The 24,006-nt window shown below is 37.5% G+C and overlaps 1 protein-coding gene across 1 annotated transcript; it reads right to left on the minus strand.

The window, feature by feature from the left end:
- Window positions 1-4,129: 4,129 nt before the first annotated feature.
- LOC128666206 (olfactory receptor 12D2-like) lies at window positions 4,130-7,870 on the minus strand. The gene is given in 3 exon segments (XM_053720675.1): window positions 4,130-4,985; window positions 4,987-5,065; window positions 7,096-7,870. Coding segments are annotated over 3 exon segments (1,710 nt in total).
- Window positions 7,871-24,006: the final 16,136 nt, after the last annotated feature.

Raw genomic sequence — 24,006 nt, forward strand, 5'->3', positions numbered from 1 at the left:
TCGGAAGTAAAGGAGATGGGGTAGTTGAAATATTAGAGGAGTCTTTTAATATATAAAATATATATAAAATATGTGGGAGAATATTAATTTTTACTGTATGTATACGGTCTAACCATGAAAGAGTTTTTGTTGGCCATGTTTTGTGATCCGTTTGAAGATTTGTTAATAATTTAGAGTAATTCTCAGAGAAAAGTTGGGTATCATTTGATGTTAATTGTACCCCCCGATATTTTAATGAGGTTTCTTTCCATATGAATGATCTATGTGTTTTACATTTTTGGTAGTCCCTCATTGATAATGAAATCTTGATTGCTTTCGATTTATTTTTATTAATTAGAAAATTTGAGTATTTAAAGGTTCTAAATTTGAGTATTAAATGTTCTAAATTTGAAATTGACCTAACCAGCTCAGTTATTGTTAATAGAACATCATCTGCGTATAAAGATACTTTGTATTCTTGGTTCCCTATTTTTATATATAATATTTCTATCTGAGCGTATTTTTGCAGCTAATATTTCCATGGATATCACAAATAACAAGGGTGACAGGGGACACCCTTGTCTTGTGCTGTTGGAAATTTCAAATTATTCAGAGAGAACTCCATTAACTTTCATATTAGCAGAAGGTGACTTATATATATAGGATATGCATTGTCTAAAATTTTCCCCAAAACCAAATTTTTTAAGTGTAAACTGCAAAAAGACCAATCTAGCCGGTTGAATGCCTTTTCGGCATCTAATGATAATGTTACTAAAGATATTTTTTTCAATTTAGCATATTTTATTAAATGCAATGCTTTAATGGTGTTGTCTCTGGCTTCTCTTCTTGGGACAAATCCTACTTGATCATTATTTATGATGTTAGGTAGTATTTTATTTATTCTATTGGATATAAGCTTAGCATATATTTTCACATCATTGTTCAACAGCGAGATTGGTCTATAATTTGCTAAAACACTAGGATCTTTATCTGGTTTGGGTAATACTATTATCCTTGCTTCTAACATTTCTTTTGAAAAGGAGGATTCTAAGCTAAGGGAATTAAAAAAAAACCAAAGTTTAGGGGCTAGAATCTCAGAAAAAGTTTTATAATAATTTGAACTAAAACTGTCTGGGCCTGGACTTTTCCCTGTAACAAGATTTTTAATTGTCTGTGTTATCTCCTGTAGGGAAAAAGGCTTGTCTAGCATTTTTTGGGGGGTTTCGGAAATAACCGGTATTTTTGCCTCCTCAATATAATTCATTTTATCTTTTAAGAATTTTTTTTATTTATTTTGATTATCTAAGTTATATAACTGTTGATAGTATCTCTGAAATTCTTTAGTGATATCCTAGCTTCCTACTTTATGTTTACCTTGTTTAGCTATTATTTTAGAAATATATGTTTGTAGTGTCCTTTTTTTTTTTAAAGATCTTGCTAGTAATCTCCCGGCTTTATTAACTCCATTGAAAAACACTTTTTTAAGTTGTAAAGCTCTGCGTTGAGCACCCCTAACCATGTAGTCATTAAGCTTTTCTCTCGCCTCCTTAAGGGATTCAGTTAGTTGTCTATTGTAGGGGTCTCTTTTATGTTTATGTTCTGCTTTAGAAAGTGATTTTTTCTAGCTTTATGTTTAATAAATTCACCACTGATTACCGCTTTATGCGCTTCCCACCATTTACTTGGAGAGGTGTCTTCGCTACTATTCATACTAAAGTATGTTTCAATTGAGTTTAATATAGATTGTCTTATTTGTATATCCTTTAAAAGGTTATCATCTAGACGCCATTGATATGATGTTATGGGTTTATCCGGCCAACTCAAATCCATTGATATCAGTGAATGGTCCGACCAAGTGATATTATGGATTGCTGCTATGACTACGGCTTGCTAGCCGAAACGCGTAAGCCACAGTGCTGCGCTCACTCTGTTTGCTTTTGAGCTTTCCATTCCATTTTTAAATATTCTAAATAAAGATCCAGTAATTTTAACTTGGCTGGTGTGGATCGTACCTTTCTTTTTCACTCATAATTACTTACATAAGCGGCAACATTTGAAATGGTCACAAGATTGCAACAATGCATTTAAAAAGGGGTGCCAGTATATATAGGCCATTTTGATCATTAAGTATTGCACACATTCGTATCATTTAAAAAATAATACAAAACAGATTATAAAAATTATAAAAAGCTGCTTATTTCTAAAACTTGAAAACAGTAGCAGACAACAACAGAATGCCCAGCTCAACAGAATGCCCTGGAGCAAACGTTTTGCGTCCCACCAAAGGTAATTCAGTAATAAGAAACAGTAATAATATGCATGCTGCTCTGTATAGTGATTTTTAATATATATATATACACAAAAACCTAAAGCCACACAATGCATTCTTTCAATCAAACAGATTGACATGCAAACATGGGTGCACAGGCCTTATGTAATTTTCCTAGACACACACAAAATACAGAAATGTACTGGACTCTCAAACTAAGACTGGGTATACATCCTCTATGACTGTAACACTAAAAGCCCAGGATACCCACAGTCAGCTGTACAGTGCAGTCCATTTCCGTGTTTTGTGTGTGTTATAGGGAAATTACATGAGGCATTTGAACCCTTGTGTGTATTTCTGTTTATTCGATTAAAACTTGCATAGTTAAAGACTATGGGGCCCATTTATCAAGCTCCGAACTTCAGACTCGCCAGAAACAGCAGTTATGAAGCAGCGGTTTTAAAGACTCTGATCGAGTACGATTGGGTTGATTGACACCCCCTGCTGGCGGCCGATTGGTCATGAGTCTGCAGGGGGCGGCATTGCACCAGCAGCTCTTGTGAGCTGCTGGTGCAATGCTAAATATGGAGAGCGTATTGCTCTCCGCATTCAGCGAGGTCTTGCGGACCTGATCCACACTGTCGGATCAGGTCCGCAAGACCTTTGATAAATAGGCCCCTATGGCTGATATACTTATTTTAAAGGGATAATAAACACAGTTTTTTCCACGATTCAGACACAGCATGCAATATTAAGCTACTTTCTAATGTATTACTTTTATCAATTCTTCTTCTTTCTCTTGGTATCTTTATTTGAAAAGCAGGAATGCAAAACTTAGGAGCCAGCACATTTTTGGTTCAGCACCTCGGTTGCACTTGCTAATTGGTGGCTAAATGTAGCCACGAATAAGCAAGTGTTATCCAGGGTGCTCAATCAAAATTGGGCCAGCTCCTAAGCTGACATTCGTGCTTTTTAAAATAGAGATTGCAAGAGAAAAAAGAAAATTTGATAATAGGAGTAAATTAAAAATTCTTAAAATTGCAAGCACTATCTGAATCATGAAAGAAAAAAAAATAGGTTTAGTATCCCTTTAACAATATTTCTACAAAAAAGTTATATTTTATTGTTCTCCTCATCATCTGGGACTTTTTTGTTCCCCAGTACTTATATAGACAGTTTTATTGTACTGCATGCTGTGGGATTTTTCCTGTCATTTGAAGAACTCATGTAGAAGTGTGTAATAAGCTACATTATTGCCTTTTCTGTCTTTTGTGAGAAGTCCATTTAATAGGAGCAGTCAGTCAAGTTCATATCCTTCATATTTGTTCATAATTTTTGCTATAGGTTTCTTAGGTTAGTGCACAGCCTGTACTAGACTCTATTTTGTTGGGAATACTAAAGTTGTCTTTAATCTGTGACTTTGATGTTTTCCCATAAAGTGTTATTACATAGACATTCCATATTATCTCTATCTATCTATTTATCTATCTATCTATCTATCTATATCTATCTATATCTATCATCTATTTATCTATCTATCATCTATCTATCTCTCTATCATCTATCTATATATCTATTTATCTATCATCTATCTAGCATCTATCTATCTATCTATCTATAATCTATCACTATGACTTTATAGGTATAGGCATTTAACTACGTTTCTTTGTGGGGTATTTAAACATTTCACAAAGATAATTAGCAGTCATTATGATCAAATGAAAAAGACATGACAATGAAGTAATTATTTGCTGTTGTTTTAATATGTAAGTAGAGAATTGTTTATTGTTTGTTTTTTATGTTTCTGTTTTGATATGATGCAAGTTTGATCACTCAGTTTTCCTTTAGTTTGCTGGACAACAGGAGGTACAGCAGTTAGTCTTATAGTTTTGCATAGTGTAAAACCCTTTTGATTGCTCTCTTCATTTCCTTATTTCTTAAGGTATAAATGATGGGGTTTAGTGCTGGGGTTATCACAGTAAACAGCACTGCAGCCGCTCTGTCTTGATTTAATGAGTCTTGAGTTGTAGATCTCAAATATGTGAACATAGCAGTCCCATAAAGCAGAAGAACTACGGTGAAATGGGCACTGCAGGTAGAAAATGCACGATTTCTGCCCTCTACCGTATTTATTTTCAACACATATCTTATAATTATAATGTAAGGGAAAAGTGTTAAAAGAAAGGACGCAGTTGCTAAATATCCAGTTATCATTGTAACAAGCTTTAAATTGAGACTTGTGTCAGTACAGGCCAACTTTAATACCGGCTTAACATCACAAAAGAAATGATTAACTAGATTAGGGCCACAAAATGGAAGCTTTGCGGTTAGTATAGTGTGTAGTAAAGAGTGCAAAAACCCTGTTAGCCAAGATCCAAAAGCCAGGATGATACAAACCTTAGTATTCATTATGAGGGTGTAGCGTAAAGGGTTAATAATTGCAATATAGCGGTCATAAGACATCACAGTGACAAGAGTTGCTTCTGCACTTCCAAATAAGTGAAAAAAGTGTATTTGAGAGATGCAACCACAAAATGAAATGGTCTTCTGGAGAAATATGAAATCATATAGCATTTTTGGCACGGTAACAGAAGAGAAGCAAATATCACAAAACGATAGATTTCCCAAGAAAAAATACATAGGTGTGTGAAGATGTGCATCTAAAATAATGAATAGAAGAATTGATAGATTTCCAGTAAGGGTCACTTGAAAGAATATTAAAAACATCACAAATAGAATTCACATCATCAGTCAGGCCAAGCAGGACAAATTCAGTTATTGCTGTTTGGTTAATTGAGTCCAGAGCAGTTTGGGTATCTATAAGAAAAAGAACAAAAATGTAATATTTTTTAAAGAAAATCACAATTCTAGTGGTACTAGTATTTTATTTTTAAATAGTTTTCTTGAGGTTATAAAAGAAAACAGTACAGATTAGAAACCTTAATAGAATCACATGCATACTTGTTATGTACAGTAAATAAATAATAATTTCAGCCAAAAGATCTTGCCTGTATTCTACAGCTAGAATTAAACCTAACATTTTCTGCTTAAACAAGATATATTAAACTCCTTAAGATATTGCATGATATATATAGAGAGAGAGTGCATTGGAATCCTTTGCAGTCAAGTAGCTGAAAACATATTTATACAATATTTATATTTAATAAAGTGTTTAACTGTGTTTGTACTGTAAATATGATACATTCCAATATTCTTCACATATGTGAATATGTTCTAAGTATTTTTAATAGATATTCCTGTGTATATATGACTATATCTATGTACTTGTATGTCTGAGGAAGGGGCTAAACCCCGAAAACATTCACTTTCAAGTAAAGAACTTCTCTAAAAGTCCTGGTGAGTGCACTTTATGTTATTGTTTGTGTATTACTTTTGTTGCACCCCGGACATTTGAACTGTAGGTCTGGAGTGCTTGTCTGTACTGCTTTATATCTATACATATATATAATCATATTTATATATAGGTATGGATATATATTGTGCCCAAAAAAACATTATATATATATATATATATATATATATATATATATATATATATATATATATATATATATATAGATCTACGTTCAACCCCAAAGGAGAAAAACAAACGCTTCACTCTCCGGTCTTTATCATCGATGTTTATTTTTCACAAACAATTAAATCACAGCATTCCCAAACGTTTTGACACCAATTGGTGTCTTTTTCAATGGGTATTTGCCAAAATTCTTTTGTCCCAAAAGGCTCCTAAAAACTATTCCCAACCGCTTACCTATAAATCCCTGTATGTGCTGACGTCACTTCCGGTGTCACGGAGGCCGCTCCCGCTTGCGTACATCACTACTCCTTCCCAGCCGCATGGCTAATTACCATAGCTTCACCTGCGTGATGTCATATACACACACGCAGTACACTTAGGCTGTGCACATGTTGGGAGTTAGCAGCTCCGATAGCACCGGACTGACAGTTATAGACATGTGATCTAAAAACCCACTAACCTACATTTTATGATAAAAAGTGCTAAAAAAACACTATCTGAGACCCTTAATATTTCTTATTTACATAGTAGACCTAATACCAAATCTATTATATCTATAACATCTCGGTTATGTTCATCTAGGGGGTTCTATATTTACACAACGTATATTTACTCATCATTCCCCCAACTTTTTGTATTGACATAACAACTATTCTATAGATAATGATATAAAGATGGTATAGAGATGGGGTTATTATTTAGTGAGGGAACTTATAATAATAACATTCATCCCTAATGAAGTAAAGTAGAAAACTTTTTTAGGTCTGCAACAGTACACTGCATCATGGAGATTCTTCGATTTGTACTGTCCTTATCCCATCCACTGTATACAAATGGATAATCCAGTCCCCTGAAAAAGAAATGACCTAGATCAAACAATCCTAGACATCCCCTCAAAGGAAAACATTAAAATCCAGTTGTATATTTAGACCTTTCGGAGCTACTGTATCCAATCGGTAGATCCAGGAGGTTTCCACCTGGAGGAGTTTGGTATTCCTGTCTCCCCCTCTCCGTAGGGGTGGCACATGATCTATGAGTATGGTCCTTAGACTTGCAGCTGTGTGTCCTGCCTGGAGAAAATGTCGAGCCACTGGTTGATCCGACTCACGTTTCTCAATCGATAGCCTAATCGCATGGCGATGATTGGCCATCCTCTCACGAAAGGTGGTAGATGTTTTCCCCACATACATCAAGGAACACGGACACATCAGTACATAGATCACGTAAGTACTAAGGCATGACAGCCTATGTAGAATCTTATACTTCCTCCCAGTGTGTGGGTGATGGAAGTACATCCCAGTCAACATACTATTACACGTAGTGCAGTCCCCACACCTGTAGCATCCCAGTTTCCTTTTTGCATCCAACCATGTCCCCTTCTCGTAACACTTTGTTGGGTCATTGTGGACCAAAATATCCTTTAAATTGGGTGCTCTTTTGTATACCATCCGTGGGGCTTTCATACGTGTAAAGGGTAAAGTCTTGTCTGAGCTCACAATTTCCCAGTTCTTCTTTACCGACTCTGCCAAAATCTTGGATATGGGGTTGAACGTTGTTACAAAATTGATGTTATCACTTACATCTTCCACATTTTTCTTCACACCCTGAGGCAGAAGCAGTGACTTTTGATCTTGTTGTGCCAATTCAGTATGTACCTTTTTAATCAATTTTCGTCCATACCCTCGCTGTTCCAGTTTATTGACCATTTCTTCCTCTTGGATCCTTCTTGTCTCCGGCAGTGTATTATTGCGAACCACTCGCGTGAGCTGAGAGCAGACAACCCCTCTTTTTTGATGTCCCGGATGGTAGCTTGTGGACAGCAGTAAGGAGTTTTTATCAGTAGGCTTTGAGTATAATGAGGTGGAAAATTTACAACCCTCATCATCAGTGGAAATTGTGATATTTAAGTCCAAAAAGGGTATACTTCTACTATCACAGGAGTACTTAAAGCGAATAGTAGAGTCAATATTGTTAAGAGTATCAACCCATTTCTTCAAAGATTCCTCTGATCCTCGCCACACTAGAAACACATCATCAATATATCTTACGTATAGCTTGATACTGTCTATCGTAAGAATTTGCATAATCGTGCACACACGGTGTGAAAAGAGACAATACCTTAATATACTGAATTACTGGTGACCTAGGGATAAATTACTGGACTTTGGAGGAGACCATAACCGTGGGATATATCCCATGGAGACCTTGGGGGCCACAGCTAGTGATTATTCAAACACAGGGGACAATAATAGTAACAGAGAATCCTTTATTTTCACTGAAGCAGATGCAGCACGCATCCTGATGAATACAGATTTGCGTGAGCTGAGAGGGGAAATACCACTTGATGTCTATCACAAGCTACTTAACCTACAGAAAAGAGAGGTAGATCACCATTTGCACACTGTATATTTGTCAAACTATCACCGCAATAGAAACATACCACGTGGTTTTCGTATTAAAAATGTACCCACAATTGGTAGGTCAAACCCAGACTTCTGTAAAAAATGGTGTTCGATACTTAATAAGTGCTCATATGATTTGATCTTGCTAGTAATTGAAGAGTCTAATAGACTACTACAGTTAATCAGGGTTGAGATAAATGACATCAAACAGATGAGCTATCAGGTTTTACTTGATGATACAGGAGAAGATTGGGTTAAGAAATTGCAGGGTCAGGTGAACAAATATCGGAATGATGTATTGACATTTAAGAACAGTAAATTAGCCACTGTAGAAACTGACTACAGGGAGAGGAGGGTCTACAGATGGCTTTATGGGAAGGAAGATAAACCTCACTATACACGTAGGAGACGCTTTAATAATAAAAATATTGCAGATACTGTGGATAGCAGTGGGGGTGAAACATCAGAGGGGGATATTGAGATAGTAAACACTGGAGATAGTAAACACTGGAGATAATAATAACCCCATAGAGATGGGGTTATTATTTAGTGAGGGAATTTATCATAATAACATTCATCCCTAATGAAGTAAAGTAGAAAACTTTTTTAGGTCTGCAACAGTACACTGCATCATGGAGATTCTTCGATTTGTACTGTCCTTATCCCATCCACTGTATACAAATGGATAATCCAGTCCCCTGAAAAAGAAATGACCTAGATCAAACAATCCTAGACATCCCCTCAAAGGAAAACATTAAAATCCAGTTGTATATTTAGACCTTTCGGAGCTACTGTATCCAATCGGTAGATCCAGGAGGTTTCCACCTGGAGGAGTTTGGTATTCCTGTCTCCCCCTCTCCGTAGGGGTGGCACATGATCTATGAGTATGGTCCTTAGACTTGCAGCTGTGTGTCCTGCCTGGAGAAAATGTCGAGCCACTGGTTGATCCGACTCACGTTTCTCAATCGCTAGCCTAATCGCATGGCGATGATTGGCCATCCTCTCACGAAAGGTGGTAGATGTTTTCCCCACATACATCAAGGAACACGGACACATCAGTACATAGATCACGTAAGTACTAAGGCATGACAGCCTATGTAGAATCTTATACTTCCTCCCAGTGTGTGGGTGATGGAAGTACATCCCAGTCAACATACTATTACACGTATTGCAGTCCCCACACCTGTAGCATCCCAGTTTCCTTTTTGCATCCAACCATGTCCCCTTCTCGTAACACTTTGTTGGGTCATTGTGGACCAAAATATCCTTTAAATTGGGTGCTCTTTTGTATACCATCCGTGGGGCTTTCATACGTGTAAAGGGTAAAGTCTTGTCTGAGTTCACAATTTCCCAGTTCTTCTTTACCGACTCTGCCAAAATCTTGGATATGGGGTTGAACGTTGTTACAAAATTGATGTTATCACTTACATCTTCCACATTTTTCTTCACACCCTGAGGCAGAAGCAGTGACTTTTGATCTTGTTGCGCCAATTCAGTATGTACCTTTTTAATCAATTTTCGTCCATACCCTCGCTGTTCCAGTTTATTGACCATTTCTTCCTCTTGGATCTTTCTTGTCTCCGGCAGTGTATTATTGCGAACCACTCGTGTGAGCTGAGAGCAGACAACCCCTCTTTTTTGATGTCCCGGATGGTAGCTTGTGGACAGCAGTAAGGAGTTTTTATCAGTAGGCTTTGAGTATAATGAGGTGGAAAATCTACAACCCTCATCATCAGTGTAAATTGTGATATTTAAGTCCAAAAAGGGTATACTTCTACTATCACAGGAGTACTTAAAGTGAATAGTAGAGTCAATATTGTTAAGAGTATCAACCCATTTCTTCAAAGATTCCTCTGATCCTAGCCACACTAGAAACACATCATCAATATATCTTACGTATAGCTTGATACTGTCTATCGTAAGAATTTGCATAATCGTGCACACACGGTGTGAAAAGAGACAATACCTTAATATACTGAATTACTGGTGACCTAGGGATAAATTACTGGACTTTGGAGGAGACCATAACCGTGGGATATATCCCATGGAGACCTTGGGGGCCACAGCTAGTGATTATTCAAACACAGGGGACAATAATAGTAACAGAGAATCCTTTATTTTCACTGAAGCAGATGCAGCACGCATCCTGATGAATACAGATTTGCGTGAGCTGAGAGGGGAAACACCACTTGATGTCTATCACAAGCTACTTAACCTACAGAAAAGAGAGGTAGATCACCATTTGCACACTGTATATTTGTCAAACTATCACCGCAATAGAAACATACCACGTGGTTTTCGTATTAAAAATGTACCCACAATTGGTAGGTCAAACCCAGACTTCTGTAAAAAATGGTGTTCGATACTTAATAAGTGCTCATATGATTTGATCTTGCTAGTAATTGAAGAGTCTAATAGACTACTACAGTTAATCAGGGTTGAGATAAATGACATCAAACAGATGAGCTATCAGGTTTTACTTGATGATACAGGAGAAGATTGGGTTAAGAAATTGCAGGGTCAGGTGAACAAATATCGGAATGATGTATTGACATTTAAGAACAGTAAATTAGCCACTGTAGAAACTGACTACAGGGAGAGGAGGGTCTACAGATGGCTTTATGGGAAGGAAGATAAACCTCACTATACACGTAGGAGACGCTTTAATAATAAAAATATTGCAGATACTGTGGATAGCAGTGGGGGTGAAACATCAGAGGGGGATATTGAGATAGTAAACACTGGAGATAGTACTGGACACCCTTTAGGCGGGGTAAGTACCAGGTCTTCCAAAAAACCACCTCTCCCAGGAAAACAAAGCGACCGAGACCCCACACAAGGAGGGGAGGATACAAGTAGAAAAGTGATAAAAAAAGAGGTAGATATTATCTACAACCTGAGTGATAGACCCCTTAGCTTGGATGAGAGAAATTTGCTGAATAGGGGCTTGTCCTTTGTTTCTACACCTACCCTGGATAAATTTCAGATGTGTGTAGATACTTATAAACTACAGAGACAACTTAAAATTAAAGATTTTTTTAAAAACAAGGAACAGCCCATTTTCAGCAACTTCAAAACCAAGAGTAAATTTGACCCGGTTAACAATAATCCCTCTATCCGCAGTTTTTCATGCATGATTAATGACACGTGTGAGCAAGCCAAAGTGGAAAGAATATTTCCTAATCTCACAAAAGGTGAAAGAATGGCACTTAAAAATCTAAAGGATGATCATACAATCATCATTAATGCAGTGGATAAGGGGGGGATCAATTGTTGTACAAAACTACTCTGATTACAGAGAGGAGGCGTATAGACAATTGACTGACAGTAGGGTATATTGTAAACTAAGGGGAAATCCGATAAATGGTTTTAAGAAGGAATTGGACCATATACTGAAATGTGGATTTGAGTCAGGCATGATCAATGAAAATGAGCTTGAGTTTATGACTACACCATTTCCAGTAACTCCGGTGTTATACTTGTTGCCTAAAGTGCACAAGACACTGACAAAGCCCCCTGGCAGACCAATTGTGTCTGCCCGGGATTCTTTGTGTTCTAATGTGGCTATTTTCATAGACCATCACCTGCAACCAGTTGTTAAGGAATCATACTCCTTTATATTAGACTCTCCATCTCTTATCAGGAAGTTGCTTAGTTGGGAAACCTTAAATCCAGGTGACTTATTAGTTACTATGGATGTTGACAGCCTGTACACCGCCATCCCCCATGGTGGCAGGGTACAGGCTGTGAGATCAATATTGAGCAGTTCATTGGCATATGCGGGACCACCCATTGAGTTCCTATTAGAACTTCTTACTTTTTGTCTAGATAAGAATTTTTTCAAATTTGAGAAGGATTATTTCCTTCAAGTATCTGGGACTGCAATGGGTTCAAATATGACTCCCGCATATGCCAATTTATATATGGCTTGGTATGAGATCACGATTACCACCTTTCGTGAGAGGATGGCCAATCATCGCGATTGAGAAACGTGAGTTGGATCAACCAGTGGCTCATCATTTTCTCCAGGCAGGACACACAGCTGCAAGTCTAAGGACCATACTCATAGATCATGTGCCACAGGACAGGAATACCAAACTCCTCCAGGTGGAAACCTCCTGGATCTACCGATTGGATACAGTAGCTCCGAAAGGTCTAAATATACAACTGGATTTTAATGTTTTCCTTTGAGGGGATTTCTAGGATTGTTTGATCTAGGTCATTTCTTTTTCAGGGGACTGGATTATCCATTTGTATACAGTGGATGGGATAAGGACAGTACAAATCGAAGAATCTCCATGATGCAGTGTACTGTTGCGGACCTAAAAAAGTTTTCTACTTTACTTCATTAGGTATGAATGCTATTATGATAAGTTCCCTCACTAAATAATAACCCCATCTCTATACCATCTTTATATCATTATCTATAGAATAGTTGTTATGTCAATACAAAAAGTTGGGGGAATGATGAGTAAATATACGTTGTGTAAATATAGAACCCCCTAGATGAACATAACCGATATGTTATAGATATAATAGATTTGGTATTAGGTCTACTATGTAAATAAGAAATATTAAGGGTCTCAGATAGTGTTTTTTTAGCACTTTTTATCATAAAATGTAGGTTAGTGGGTTTTTAGATCATATGTCTATAACTGTCAGTCTGGTGCTATCGGAGCTGCTAACTCCCGACATGCGCACAGCCTAAGTGTACTGCGTGTGTGTATATGACATCACACAGGTGAAGCTATGGTAATTAGCCATGCGGCTGAGAAGGAGTAGTGATGTAACGCAAGCGGGAGCGGCCTCCGTGACACCGGAAGTGACGTCAGCACATACAGGGATTTATAGGTAAGCGGTTGGGAATAGTTTTTAGGAGCCTTTTGGGACAAAAGAATTTTGGCAAATACCCATTGAAAAAGACACCAATTGGTGTCGAAACGTTTGGGAATGCTGTGATTTAATTGTTTGTGAACAATAAACATCGATGATAAAGACCGGAGAGTGAAGCGTTTGTTTTTCTCCTTTGGGGTTGAACGTAGATCTACATATTTTCCACGCAGCACCCTGGCAGATGAGCTCAGGAACAGTGAGTGCACTATAACTAATATTGCCTATATATATATATATATATATATATATATATATATATATATATATAATAATAATAAATAGAACATATTATGCTATGTGAAGAACATTGGAATGTGAAATGTTAATATTTCATGTCGGGTTAGCGATCGGGTTTGCGTGCGAGCAAGGGTGTCAGGTTTTTTTTCCACTTTTCTCGCTTTTTTTACTTCTATGAGTTAAAGTGGTAACGATATTCTAACTTCATTTTTTTGCTCGCGTCTGGTTATCAACTTGCGGAAGGTTACTTCTTGCGGAGTTAGCGCGAGATCAGAAGCTTTAAATAGCGCTCCACTCGTAATCTAGCCCATAGTCGCACAAAAAATTAAGTACAGCTAATTACAAAATGAAAATAATAAAGTACAAAAAGACATATAAACTTATGACTTATGAAAAAGAGTGTACAAACCAGACTAAGCACTGCATCTGACACATAACCCCAATGTCTTCATTTAGAATAGTACTGAAGTAGATAGACAGAAATAAACAGAATCCTGAATAGAGCACTACATCCATTTGAGACCTATGTAGATCAGTAAAACAAAAACATAATGTGTTTGACACACAGGGGCGTATTTTGGCCTAGGCAAACAAGGCACTTGAATAGGACAGCAGATTGGAGAAGGGGCAGCACTTTTTTGTGGCTATATTTGTAAAAAGCTTACAGTTATTTTAAAAGTATTATAAAGGTATATAATGAGAAATTTTGTCCAAAGAGCTTACATCAATGGCGGTATAATAAGAGACTGCCCATGGAGATTACTTTTTAGAGGTAACTCTGAACCTTTCATTTATTTAGCTTGCTATTGCCTTTAAATCTGTTGGCTATCAGCACTTTGTAGTCTGTTTAGGGAAGCATTGTATCAAAAAATCTATCGGCTAGATATAGAGTTTGGCGTCAGCCATCAAAACCAATGTTAGAGGCTCCTAACACTGGTTTTGGGCTACCACTGGTATTTAGAGTCAGTCAGGAAAGGGTCTAACGCTCACTTTGCAGCCGCGACTTTTCCATACCGCAGATCTCCCTACGCCATTTGCGTATCCTATCTTTTCAATGGTATCTTTCTAACGCTGGTATTTAGAGTCGTGGCTGAAGTGAGCGTTAGAAATCTAACGACAAAACTCCAGCCGCAGCAAAAAGCCAGGAGTTAAGAGCTTTCTGGGCTAACGCCGGTTCATAAAGCTCTTAACTACTGTGCTCTAAAGTACACTAACACCCATAAACTACCTATATACCCCTAAACCGAGGTCCCCCCACATCGCCGCCACTCTATTAAATTTTTTTAACCCCTAATCTGCCGACCACACACCGCCGCTACCTATGTTATCCCTATGTACCCCTAATCTGCTGCCCCTAACACCTCCGACCCTATATTATATTTATTAACCCCTAATCTGCCGTCCCCAACGTCGCCTCCACCTACCTACAATTATTAACCCCTAATCTGCCGACCAGGCCTCACCGCTACTCTAATAAATGTAATAACCCCTAAAGCTAAGTCTAACCCTAACCCTAACACCTCCCTAAGTTAAATATAATTTAAATCTAACGAAATAAATTAACTCTTATTAAATAAATTATTCCTTTTTAAAGCTAAATACTTACCTGTAAAATAAATCCTAATATAGCTACAATATAAATTATAATTAAATTGTAGCTATTTTAGGATTAATATTTATTTTACAGGCAACTTTGTATTTATTTTAACCAGGTACAATAGCTTTTAAATAGTTAATAACTATTTAATAGTTACCTAGTTAAAATAATTACAAAATTACCTGTAAAACAAATCCTAACCTAAGTTACAATTAAACCTAACACTACACTATCAATAAATTAATTAAATAAAATACCTACAATTATCTACAATTAAACCTAACACTACACTATCAATAAATTAATTACATACAATACCTACAAATAAATAAAATTAAATAAACTAACTAAAGTACAAAAAATAAAAAAGAATTAATTTACAAAAAATAAAAAAATATTTACAAACATTAGAAAAATATTACAACAATTTTAAGCTAATTACACCTACTCTAAGCCCCCTAATAAAATAACAAAGCCCCCCAAAATAAAAAAAAATGTCCTACCCTATTCTAAAATAAAAATAGAAAAGTTCTTTTACCTTACCAGCTCTTAAAAGGGCCTTTTGCGGGGTATGCCCCAAAGAATTCAGCTCTTTTGCCTAGAAAAAAAAAACATACAATACCCCCCCAACATTACAACCCACCACCCACATACCCCTAATCTAACCTAAACCCCCATTAAATAAACCTAACACTAAGCCCCTTAAGATCTTCCTACCTTATCTTCACCACACCGGGTATCACCGATCGGTCCAGGCCCCGATATCTTGATCCAAGCCCAAGCGGGGGCTGAAGACATCCATCCTCCGGCTGAAGTCTTGATCCAAGCCCAAGCGGGGGCTGAAGACGTCCATCCTCCGGCTGAAGTCTTGATCCAAGCGGCGGCTGAAGAAGTCCATCATCGGGCAGAAGTCTTCATCCTATCCGGGCAGAAAAGGACATACGGACCGGCAAACATCTTCATCCAAGCGGCATCTTCTATCTTCTTCCATCCGACGACGAGCGGCTCCATCTTCAAGACCTCCGGCGCAGATCCATCCTCTTCTTCCGACGACTAGACGACAAATGAAGGTTCCTTTAAGGGACGTCATCCAAGATGGCGTCCCTCGAATTCCGATTGGCTGATAGGATTCTATCAGCCAATCGGAATTAAGGTAGGAAAATTCTGATTGGTTGATGGAATCAGCCAATCAGATTCAAGTTCAATCCTATTGGCTGATTGCGATCAGCCAATAGAATGCAAGCTCAATCTGATTGGCTGATCTAATCAGCCAATCGGATTGAACTTGAATCTGATTGGCTGATCCAATCAGCCAATCAGATTTTTTCTACCTTAATTCCGATTGGCTGATAGAATCCTATCAGCCAATTGGAATTCGAGGGACGCCATCTTGGATGATGTCCCTTAAAGGAACCTTCATTTGTCGTCTAGTCGTCGGAAGAAGAGGATGGATCCGCGCCGGAGGTCTTGAAGATGGAGCCGCTCGTCGTCGGATGGAAGAAGATAGAAGATGCCGCTTGGATGAAGATGTTTGCCGGTCCGGATGTCCTCTTCTGCCCGGATAGGATGAAGACTTCTGCCCGATGATGGACTTCTTCAGATGGCGCTTGGATCAAGACTTCAGCCGGAGGATGGACGTCTTCAGCCCCCGCTTGGGCTTGGATCAAGACATCGGAGCCTGGACCGATCGGTGATACCCGGCGTGGTGAAGATAAGGTAGGAAGATCTTCAGGGGCTTAGTGTTAGGTTTATTTAAGGGGGGTTTGGGTTAGATTAGGGGTATGTGGGTGGTGGGTTGTAATGTTGGGGGGGTTATTATATGGGTTTTTTTCCAGTCAAAAGAGCTGAATTCTTTGGGGCATGCCCCGCAAAAGGCCCTTTTAAGGGCTGGTAAGGTAAAAGAGCTTTTTTTATTTTTATTTTAGAATAGGGTAGGGCATTTTTTTATTTTGGGGGGCTTTGTTATTTTATTAGGGGGCTTAGAGTAGGTGTAATTAGCTTATAATTGTTGTAATATGTTTATAATGTTTGTAAATATTTTTTTATTTTTTGTAACTTAGTTCTTTTTTATTTTTTGTACTTTAGTTAGTTTATTTAATTGTATTTATTTGTAGGTATTTTATGTAATTAATTTATTGATAGTGTAGTGTTAGGTTTAATTGTAGATAATTGTAGATAGTTTATTTAATTAATTTATTGATAGTGTAGTGTTAGGTTTAATTGTAACTTAGGTTAGGATTTATTTTACAGGTAATTTTGTAATTATTTTAACTAGGTAACTATTAAATAGTTATTAACTATTTAATAGCTATTGTACCTGGTTAAAATAAATACAAAGTTGCCTGTAAAATAAATATTAATCCTAAAATAGCTACAATATAATTATAATTTATATTGTAGCTATATTAGGATTTATTTTACAGGCAAGTATTTAGCTTTAAATAGGAATAATTTATTTAATAAGAGTTAATTTATTTTGTTAGATTTAAATTATATTTAACTTAAGGGGGTGGTAGGGTTAGGATTAGACTTAGCTTTAGGGGTTAATAAATTTATTAGAGTAGCGGCGAGGTCCGGTCGGCAGATTAGGGGTTAATAATTGTAGGTAGGTAGCTGCGACGTTGGGGGCGGCAGATTAGGGGTTAATAAATATAATATAGGGGTCGGTGGTGTTAGGGGCAGCAGATTAGGGGTTCAAAGATAACGTAGGTTGCGGCGGTGTACGGAGCAGCAGATTAGGGGTTAATTGTATAATGCAGGTGTCAGCGATAGCGGGGGCGGCAGATTAGGGGTTAATAAGTGTAAGGTTAGGGGTGTTAAGACTCGGGGTACATGTTAGGGTGTTAGGTGCAGACATAGGAAGTGTTTTACCATAGGAAACAATGGGGCTGCATTAGGAGCTGAACGCTGCTTTTTTGCAGGTGTTAGGTTTTTTTTCAGCTCAAACTGTCCCATTGTTTCCTATGGGGGAATCGTGCACGAGAACGTTTTTGAAGCTGGCCGCGTCCATAAGCACAGCTGGTATTGAGAGTTGCAGTGGCAGTAAATTATGCTCTACTCTCCCTTTTTGGAGCCTAAAGCAGCCCTTCTGTGAACTCTAAATACCAGCGGTATTTAAAAGGTGCGGGGAAAAAAAAGCCAGCGTTGGCTACGCGGGTCATTCATGACAAAACTCTAAATCTAGCCGTATGTTTGGGGGTTTATATATATTGCAGCGATAGATATATGTGTGTGTTTGTGCATGTGTGTACGTGTATAACTGTGAGTGTATGCAAGTGTTTTGTAAGTTCTTGTGAACATTTACTTTGGAAATTCCATGAAGAAAAAAAATTCACATTACTCACTGCTAAAAATAAAATGATAAAAAAAAGGCCTGACACCATAGGGGTGGGGTAGGGGGCAGCAAAATTTTGAGTGCCTAGAACAGCACAAAACCTAAATACACCACTTTTGACACATCGTCTAAACACATTCCACTATATACCATAGATATACGAGTCCCAGGAGACCTCCAAATTTAAAAACAATATTTAACTATTCCTGACCTGATGGTTAATATAGATGGCAGGCCGTTTACAAAGTTCCACCAGTAATGACTGGAGATCTGCTGTGCGCATGTTTCAGAAAAGATAAAAGGTGCATCAGATCCGGCATGATGTTGAGAGTAAGCAAAATCTAGTTCAATCCCCCGCATACAAAGGTTCTGCAAGAAACCCTCTGTTTCCCTCGGCAGGGCTCCCAGAGTTCCACGGCTATAAACTGAAACAAATTGCTGCTATGCAGAGAGGGGTATTTTGTGCAATATTGGAAAAAAAAGTATTACAAAGAAGTCTGCACAAAATAAAATAAATAGTCTGGAGCTAAAGCTTAGTGTGACCAGTAAGATAAGGGCCACCCGAAAGTTCCTGTACTAGTAGTTTTAATTATTAAATCCACAAAAATAAAAAAAGATACCCTGTTTGTCGCTGGTCTTTTAATGGGGTTTGTATTACATATATCGCTATTTCCGGTGACCAGAAGGGTGGAGGGAGGGTACAGTAGCGCAGTCCCAATGTTTGTAGTGTCACCCGCGCTATTGTTAGCAAGGAAACTCTACGTCAAGGTCATTAAGGCTTAATCTACAAAATTAGTGAGTAGCACAAAACTAATAAAGGGAATGGAGGATTTAAACAGTGAAAAGAGGTTAGCCAAATTGGGTCTGTTTTCTCTAGAAAAAATATGCATTAGAGGTGTTATAATTACTTTACATAAATATATTCAATGCCCATATACAGAGTTGTCAGAAGCACTGTTTATTCCAAGGCAGTTGGTTGTAACAAGAAGTCACAATTTAAAGGGACATTATACACCAAATTTCCTTTAAATGTATGTAATATACACTACTATACAGGGAGTGCAGAATTATTAGGCAAATGAGTATTTTGACCACATCATCCTCTTTATGCATGTTGTCTTACTCCAAGCTGTATAGGCTCGAAAGCCTACTACCAATTAAGCATATTAGGTGATGTGCATCTCTGTAATGAGAAGGGGTATGGTCTAATGACATCAACACCCTATATCAGGTGTGCATAATTATTAGGCAAATTCCTTTCCTTTGGCAAAATGGGTCAAAAGAAGGACTTGACAGGCTCAGAAAAGTCAAAAATAGTGAGATATCTTGCAGAGGGATGCAGCACTCTTAAAATTGCAAAGCCTCTGAAGCGTGATCATCGAACAATCAAGCGTTTCATTCAAAATAGTCAACAGGGTCGCAAGAAGCATGTGGAAAAACCAAGGTGCAAAATAACTGCTCATGAACTGAGAAAAGTCAAGCGTGCAGCTGCCAAGATGCCACTTGCCACCAGTTTGGCCATATTTCAGAGCTGCAACATCACTGGAGTGCCCAAAAGCACACGGTGTGCAATACATGGCCAAGGTAAGAAAGGCTGAAAGACGACCACCACTGAACAAGACACACAAGATGAAACGTCAATACTGGGCCAAGAAATATCTCAAGACTGATTTTTCTAAGGTTTTATGAACTGATGAAATGAGAGTGAGTCTTGATGGGCCAGATGGATGGGCCCGTGGCTGGATTGGTAAAGGGCAGAGAGCTCCAGTCCGACTCAGACGCCAGCAAGGTGGAGGTGGAGTACTGGTTTGGGCTGGTATCATCAAAGATGAGCTTGTGGGGCCTTTTTGGGTTGAGGATGGAGTCAAGCTCAACTCCTAGTCCTACTGCCAGTTTCTGGAAGACACCTTCTTCAAGCAGTGGTACAGGAAGAAGTCTGCATCCTTCAAGAAAAACATGATTTTCATGCAGGACAATGCTCCATCACACGCGTCCAAGTACTCCACAGCGTGGCTGGCAAAAAAGGGTATAAAAGAAGAAAATCTAATGACATGGCCTCCTTGTTCACCTGATCTGAACCCCATTGAGAACCTGTGGTCCATCATCAAATGTGAGATTTACAAGGAGGGAAAACAGTACACCTCTCTGAACAGTGTCTGGGAGGCTGTGGTTGCTGCTGCACGCAATGTTGATGGTGAACAGATCAAAACACTGACAGAATCCATGGATGGCAGGCTTTTGAGTGTCCTTGCAAAGAAAGGTGGCTATATTGGTCACTGATTTGTTTTTGTTTTGTTTTTGAATGTCAGAAATGTATATTTGTGAATGTTGAGATGTTATATTGGTTTCACTGGTAAAAATAAATAATTGAAATGGGTATATATTTGTTTTTTGTTAAGTTGCCTAATAATTATGCACAGTAATAGTCACCTGCACACACAGATATCCCCCTAAAATAGCTATAACTAAAAACAAACTAAAAACTACTTCCAAAACTATTCAGCTTTGATATTAATGAGTTTTTTGGGTTCATTGAGAACATGGTTGTTGTTCAATAATAAAATTAATCCTCAAAAATACAACTTGCCTAATAATTCTGCACTCCCTGTAAAGAAGAATATGCACAGATATTGATATAAAAATCCAATATAAAACCATTTAAAAACTTAGAAGCTCCATATTTAGCACTGTTGATAAGGTTTGTCTGGGACACCTACTGAAAGGAACTGAGAGCAGACCCTCCCCCGCAAAAGAAAAGACCCATTATACAAAAATAAGCAATCTGAAGACATCAGTATACATCTAAAACGTTGGTGCTTGGTGGGCTATAAAAATGTATCATCTACAAAACATTTATGCAAAGAAAAATCTAGTTTACAATGTCCCTTTAAAGCTAGAGAAAAGGAGGTTTAATCTCTAGTAATATAAACATGTTTTCACGGTTAGAGCAATCAAATTGTGGAACATCTTGTCTAAGTCGAAAGTGACTTCCAGTACCTTAGATAAATTTATAAATGGCTTATATACTGTATATGTATACTAAAAGGAGAATTCAGGCATGTGATTGCTTGTGTTAATTGGGTCGACTTTCTAAATGTTTAAAGGGATACTAAACCCAAATTTTTTATTTTATGATTCAGATAGAGCATGCAATTTTAAGCAACTTTCTAATTTACTTCTGTTATCAATTTTTCTTCGTTCTCTTAGTATCTTTATTTGAAAAAGCAGGAATGAAAGCTTAGGAACAGGCCCATTTTTGGTTCAGCACCCTGGATAGTGCTTGCTGATTGGTGGCTACATTTAGACACCAATCAGAAAGCAGTACCCAGGTGCTGAACCTAAAATGGGCAAGCTCCTAAGTTTTCATTTCTGCTTTTCAAATAAGGATACCAAGAGAATGAAGAAAATTTGATAATAGGGGGCCGAATTATCAAGCTCTGAATGGAGCTTCATGCCCTTGTTTCCGCCCTACTCACTCGCAAACACGACTGAATATTCTCAAGTGCACTAACCAGACATGAAAATATGAATATTTGACATTCCAATGTTCTTCACATAGAAGAATATGTTCTATATGTCTACATATATCTGATGGTATTTTGTTACAATATATATCTATATATATATATATATATATATATATATATATATATAGAGAGAGAGAGAGAGAGAGAGAGAGAGAGATAGATGATAGATAGATAGATAGATAGATAGATGGTTATATATAGGCAGAGATATATACAGATCATATTAATATATATGCATAAATGCATTGAACATATTCTGCTATGTGCAGAACATTGTAATGTGAAATATTTACAGTAAATACATAGTTAAAGCCTTTATGAAATAAAAATTCTGCATATAGGGAGTGCAGAATTATTAGGCAAGTTGTATTTTTGAGGATTAATTTTATTATTGAACAACAACCGTGTTCTCAATGAACCCAGAAAACTCATTAATATAAAAGCTGAATCGTTTTGGAAGTAGTTTTTAGTTTGTTTTTAGTTATAGCTATTTTAGGGGGATATCTGTGTGTGCAGGTGACTATTACTGTGCATAATTATTAGGCAACAACAAAAAACAAATAAATACCCATTTCAATTATTTATTTTTACCAGTGAAACCAATATAACATCTCAACATTCACAAATATACATTTCTGACATTCAAAAACAAAACAAAAACAAATCAGTGACCAATATAGCCACCTTTCTTTGCAAGGACACTCAAAAGCCTGCCATCCATGGATTCTGTCAGTGTTTTGATCTGTTCACCATCAACATTGCGTGCAGCAGCAACCACAGCCTCCCAGACACTGTTCAGAGAGGTGTACTGTTTTCCCTCCTTGTAAATCTCACATTTGATGATGGACCACAGGTTCTCAATGGGGTTCAGATCAGGTGAACAAGGAGGCCATGTCATTAGATTTTCTTCTTTTATACCCTTTCTTGCCAGCCACGCTGTGGAGTACTTGGACGCGTGTGATGGAGCATTGTCCTACATGAAAATCATGTTTTTCTTGAAGGATGCAGACTTCTTCCTGTACCACTGCTTGAAGAAGGTGTCTTCCAGAAACTGGCAGTAGGACTGGGAGTTGAGCTTGACTCCATCCTCAACCCGAAAAGGCCCCACAAGCTCATCTTTGATGATACCAGCCCAAACCAGTACTCCACCTCCACTTTGCTGGCGTCTGAGTCAGACTGGAGCTCTCTGCCCTTTACCAATCCAGCCACGGGCCCATCCATCTGGCCCATCAAGACTCACTCTCATTTCATCAGTCCATAAAACCTTAGAAAAATCAGTCTTGAGATATTTCTTGGCCCAGTCTTGATGTTTCAGCTTGTGTGTCTGGTTCAGTGGTGGTCGTCTTTCAGCCTTTCTTACCTTGGCCATGTCTCTGAGTATTGCACACCTTGTGCTTTTGTGCACTCCAGTGATGTTGCAGCTCTGAAATATGGCCAAACTGGTGGCAAGTGGCATCTTGGCAGCTGCATGCTTGACTTTTCTCAGTTTATGGGCAGTTATTTTGCGCCTTGGTTTTTCCACACGCTTCTTGCGACCCTGTTGACTATTTTGAATGAAACGCTTGATTGTTCGATGATCACGCTTCAGAAGCTTTGCAAAGTGTCCTTGCAAAGAAAGGTGGCTATATTGGTCACTGATTTGTTTTTGTTTTGTTTTTGAATGTCAGAAATGTATATTTGTGAATGTTGAGATGTTATATTGGTTTCACTGGTAAAAATAAATAATTGAAATGGGTATTTATTTGTTTTTTGTTAAGTTGCCTAATAATTATGCACAGTAATAGTCACCTGCACACACAGATATCCCCCTAAAATAGCTATAACTAAAAACAAACTAAAAACTACTTCCAAAACGATTCAGCTTTTATATTAATGAGTTTTCTGGGTTCATTGAGAACATGGTTGTTGTTCAATAATAAAATTAATCCTCAAAAATACAACTTGCCTAATAATTCTGCACTCCCTATATGCAGAATTTTTATTTCATAAAGGTTTTAACTATGTATTTACTTTAAATATTTCACATTACAATGTTCTGCACATAGCAGAATATGTTCAATGCATTTATGCATATATATTAATATGATCTGTATATATCTCTGCCTATATATAACCATCTATCTATCTTTCTATCATCTATCTATCTATCTATCTATCTATCTATCTATCTATCATCTATCTCTCTCTCTCTCTCTCTCTCTCTCTCTCTCTCTCTATATATATATATATA

Source organism: Bombina bombina, chromosome 1 (assembly GCF_027579735.1).
Source record: "Bombina bombina isolate aBomBom1 chromosome 1, aBomBom1.pri, whole genome shotgun sequence".
In the NCBI taxonomy this organism is placed as follows: Eukaryota; Metazoa; Chordata; class Amphibia; order Anura; family Bombinatoridae; genus Bombina; species Bombina bombina.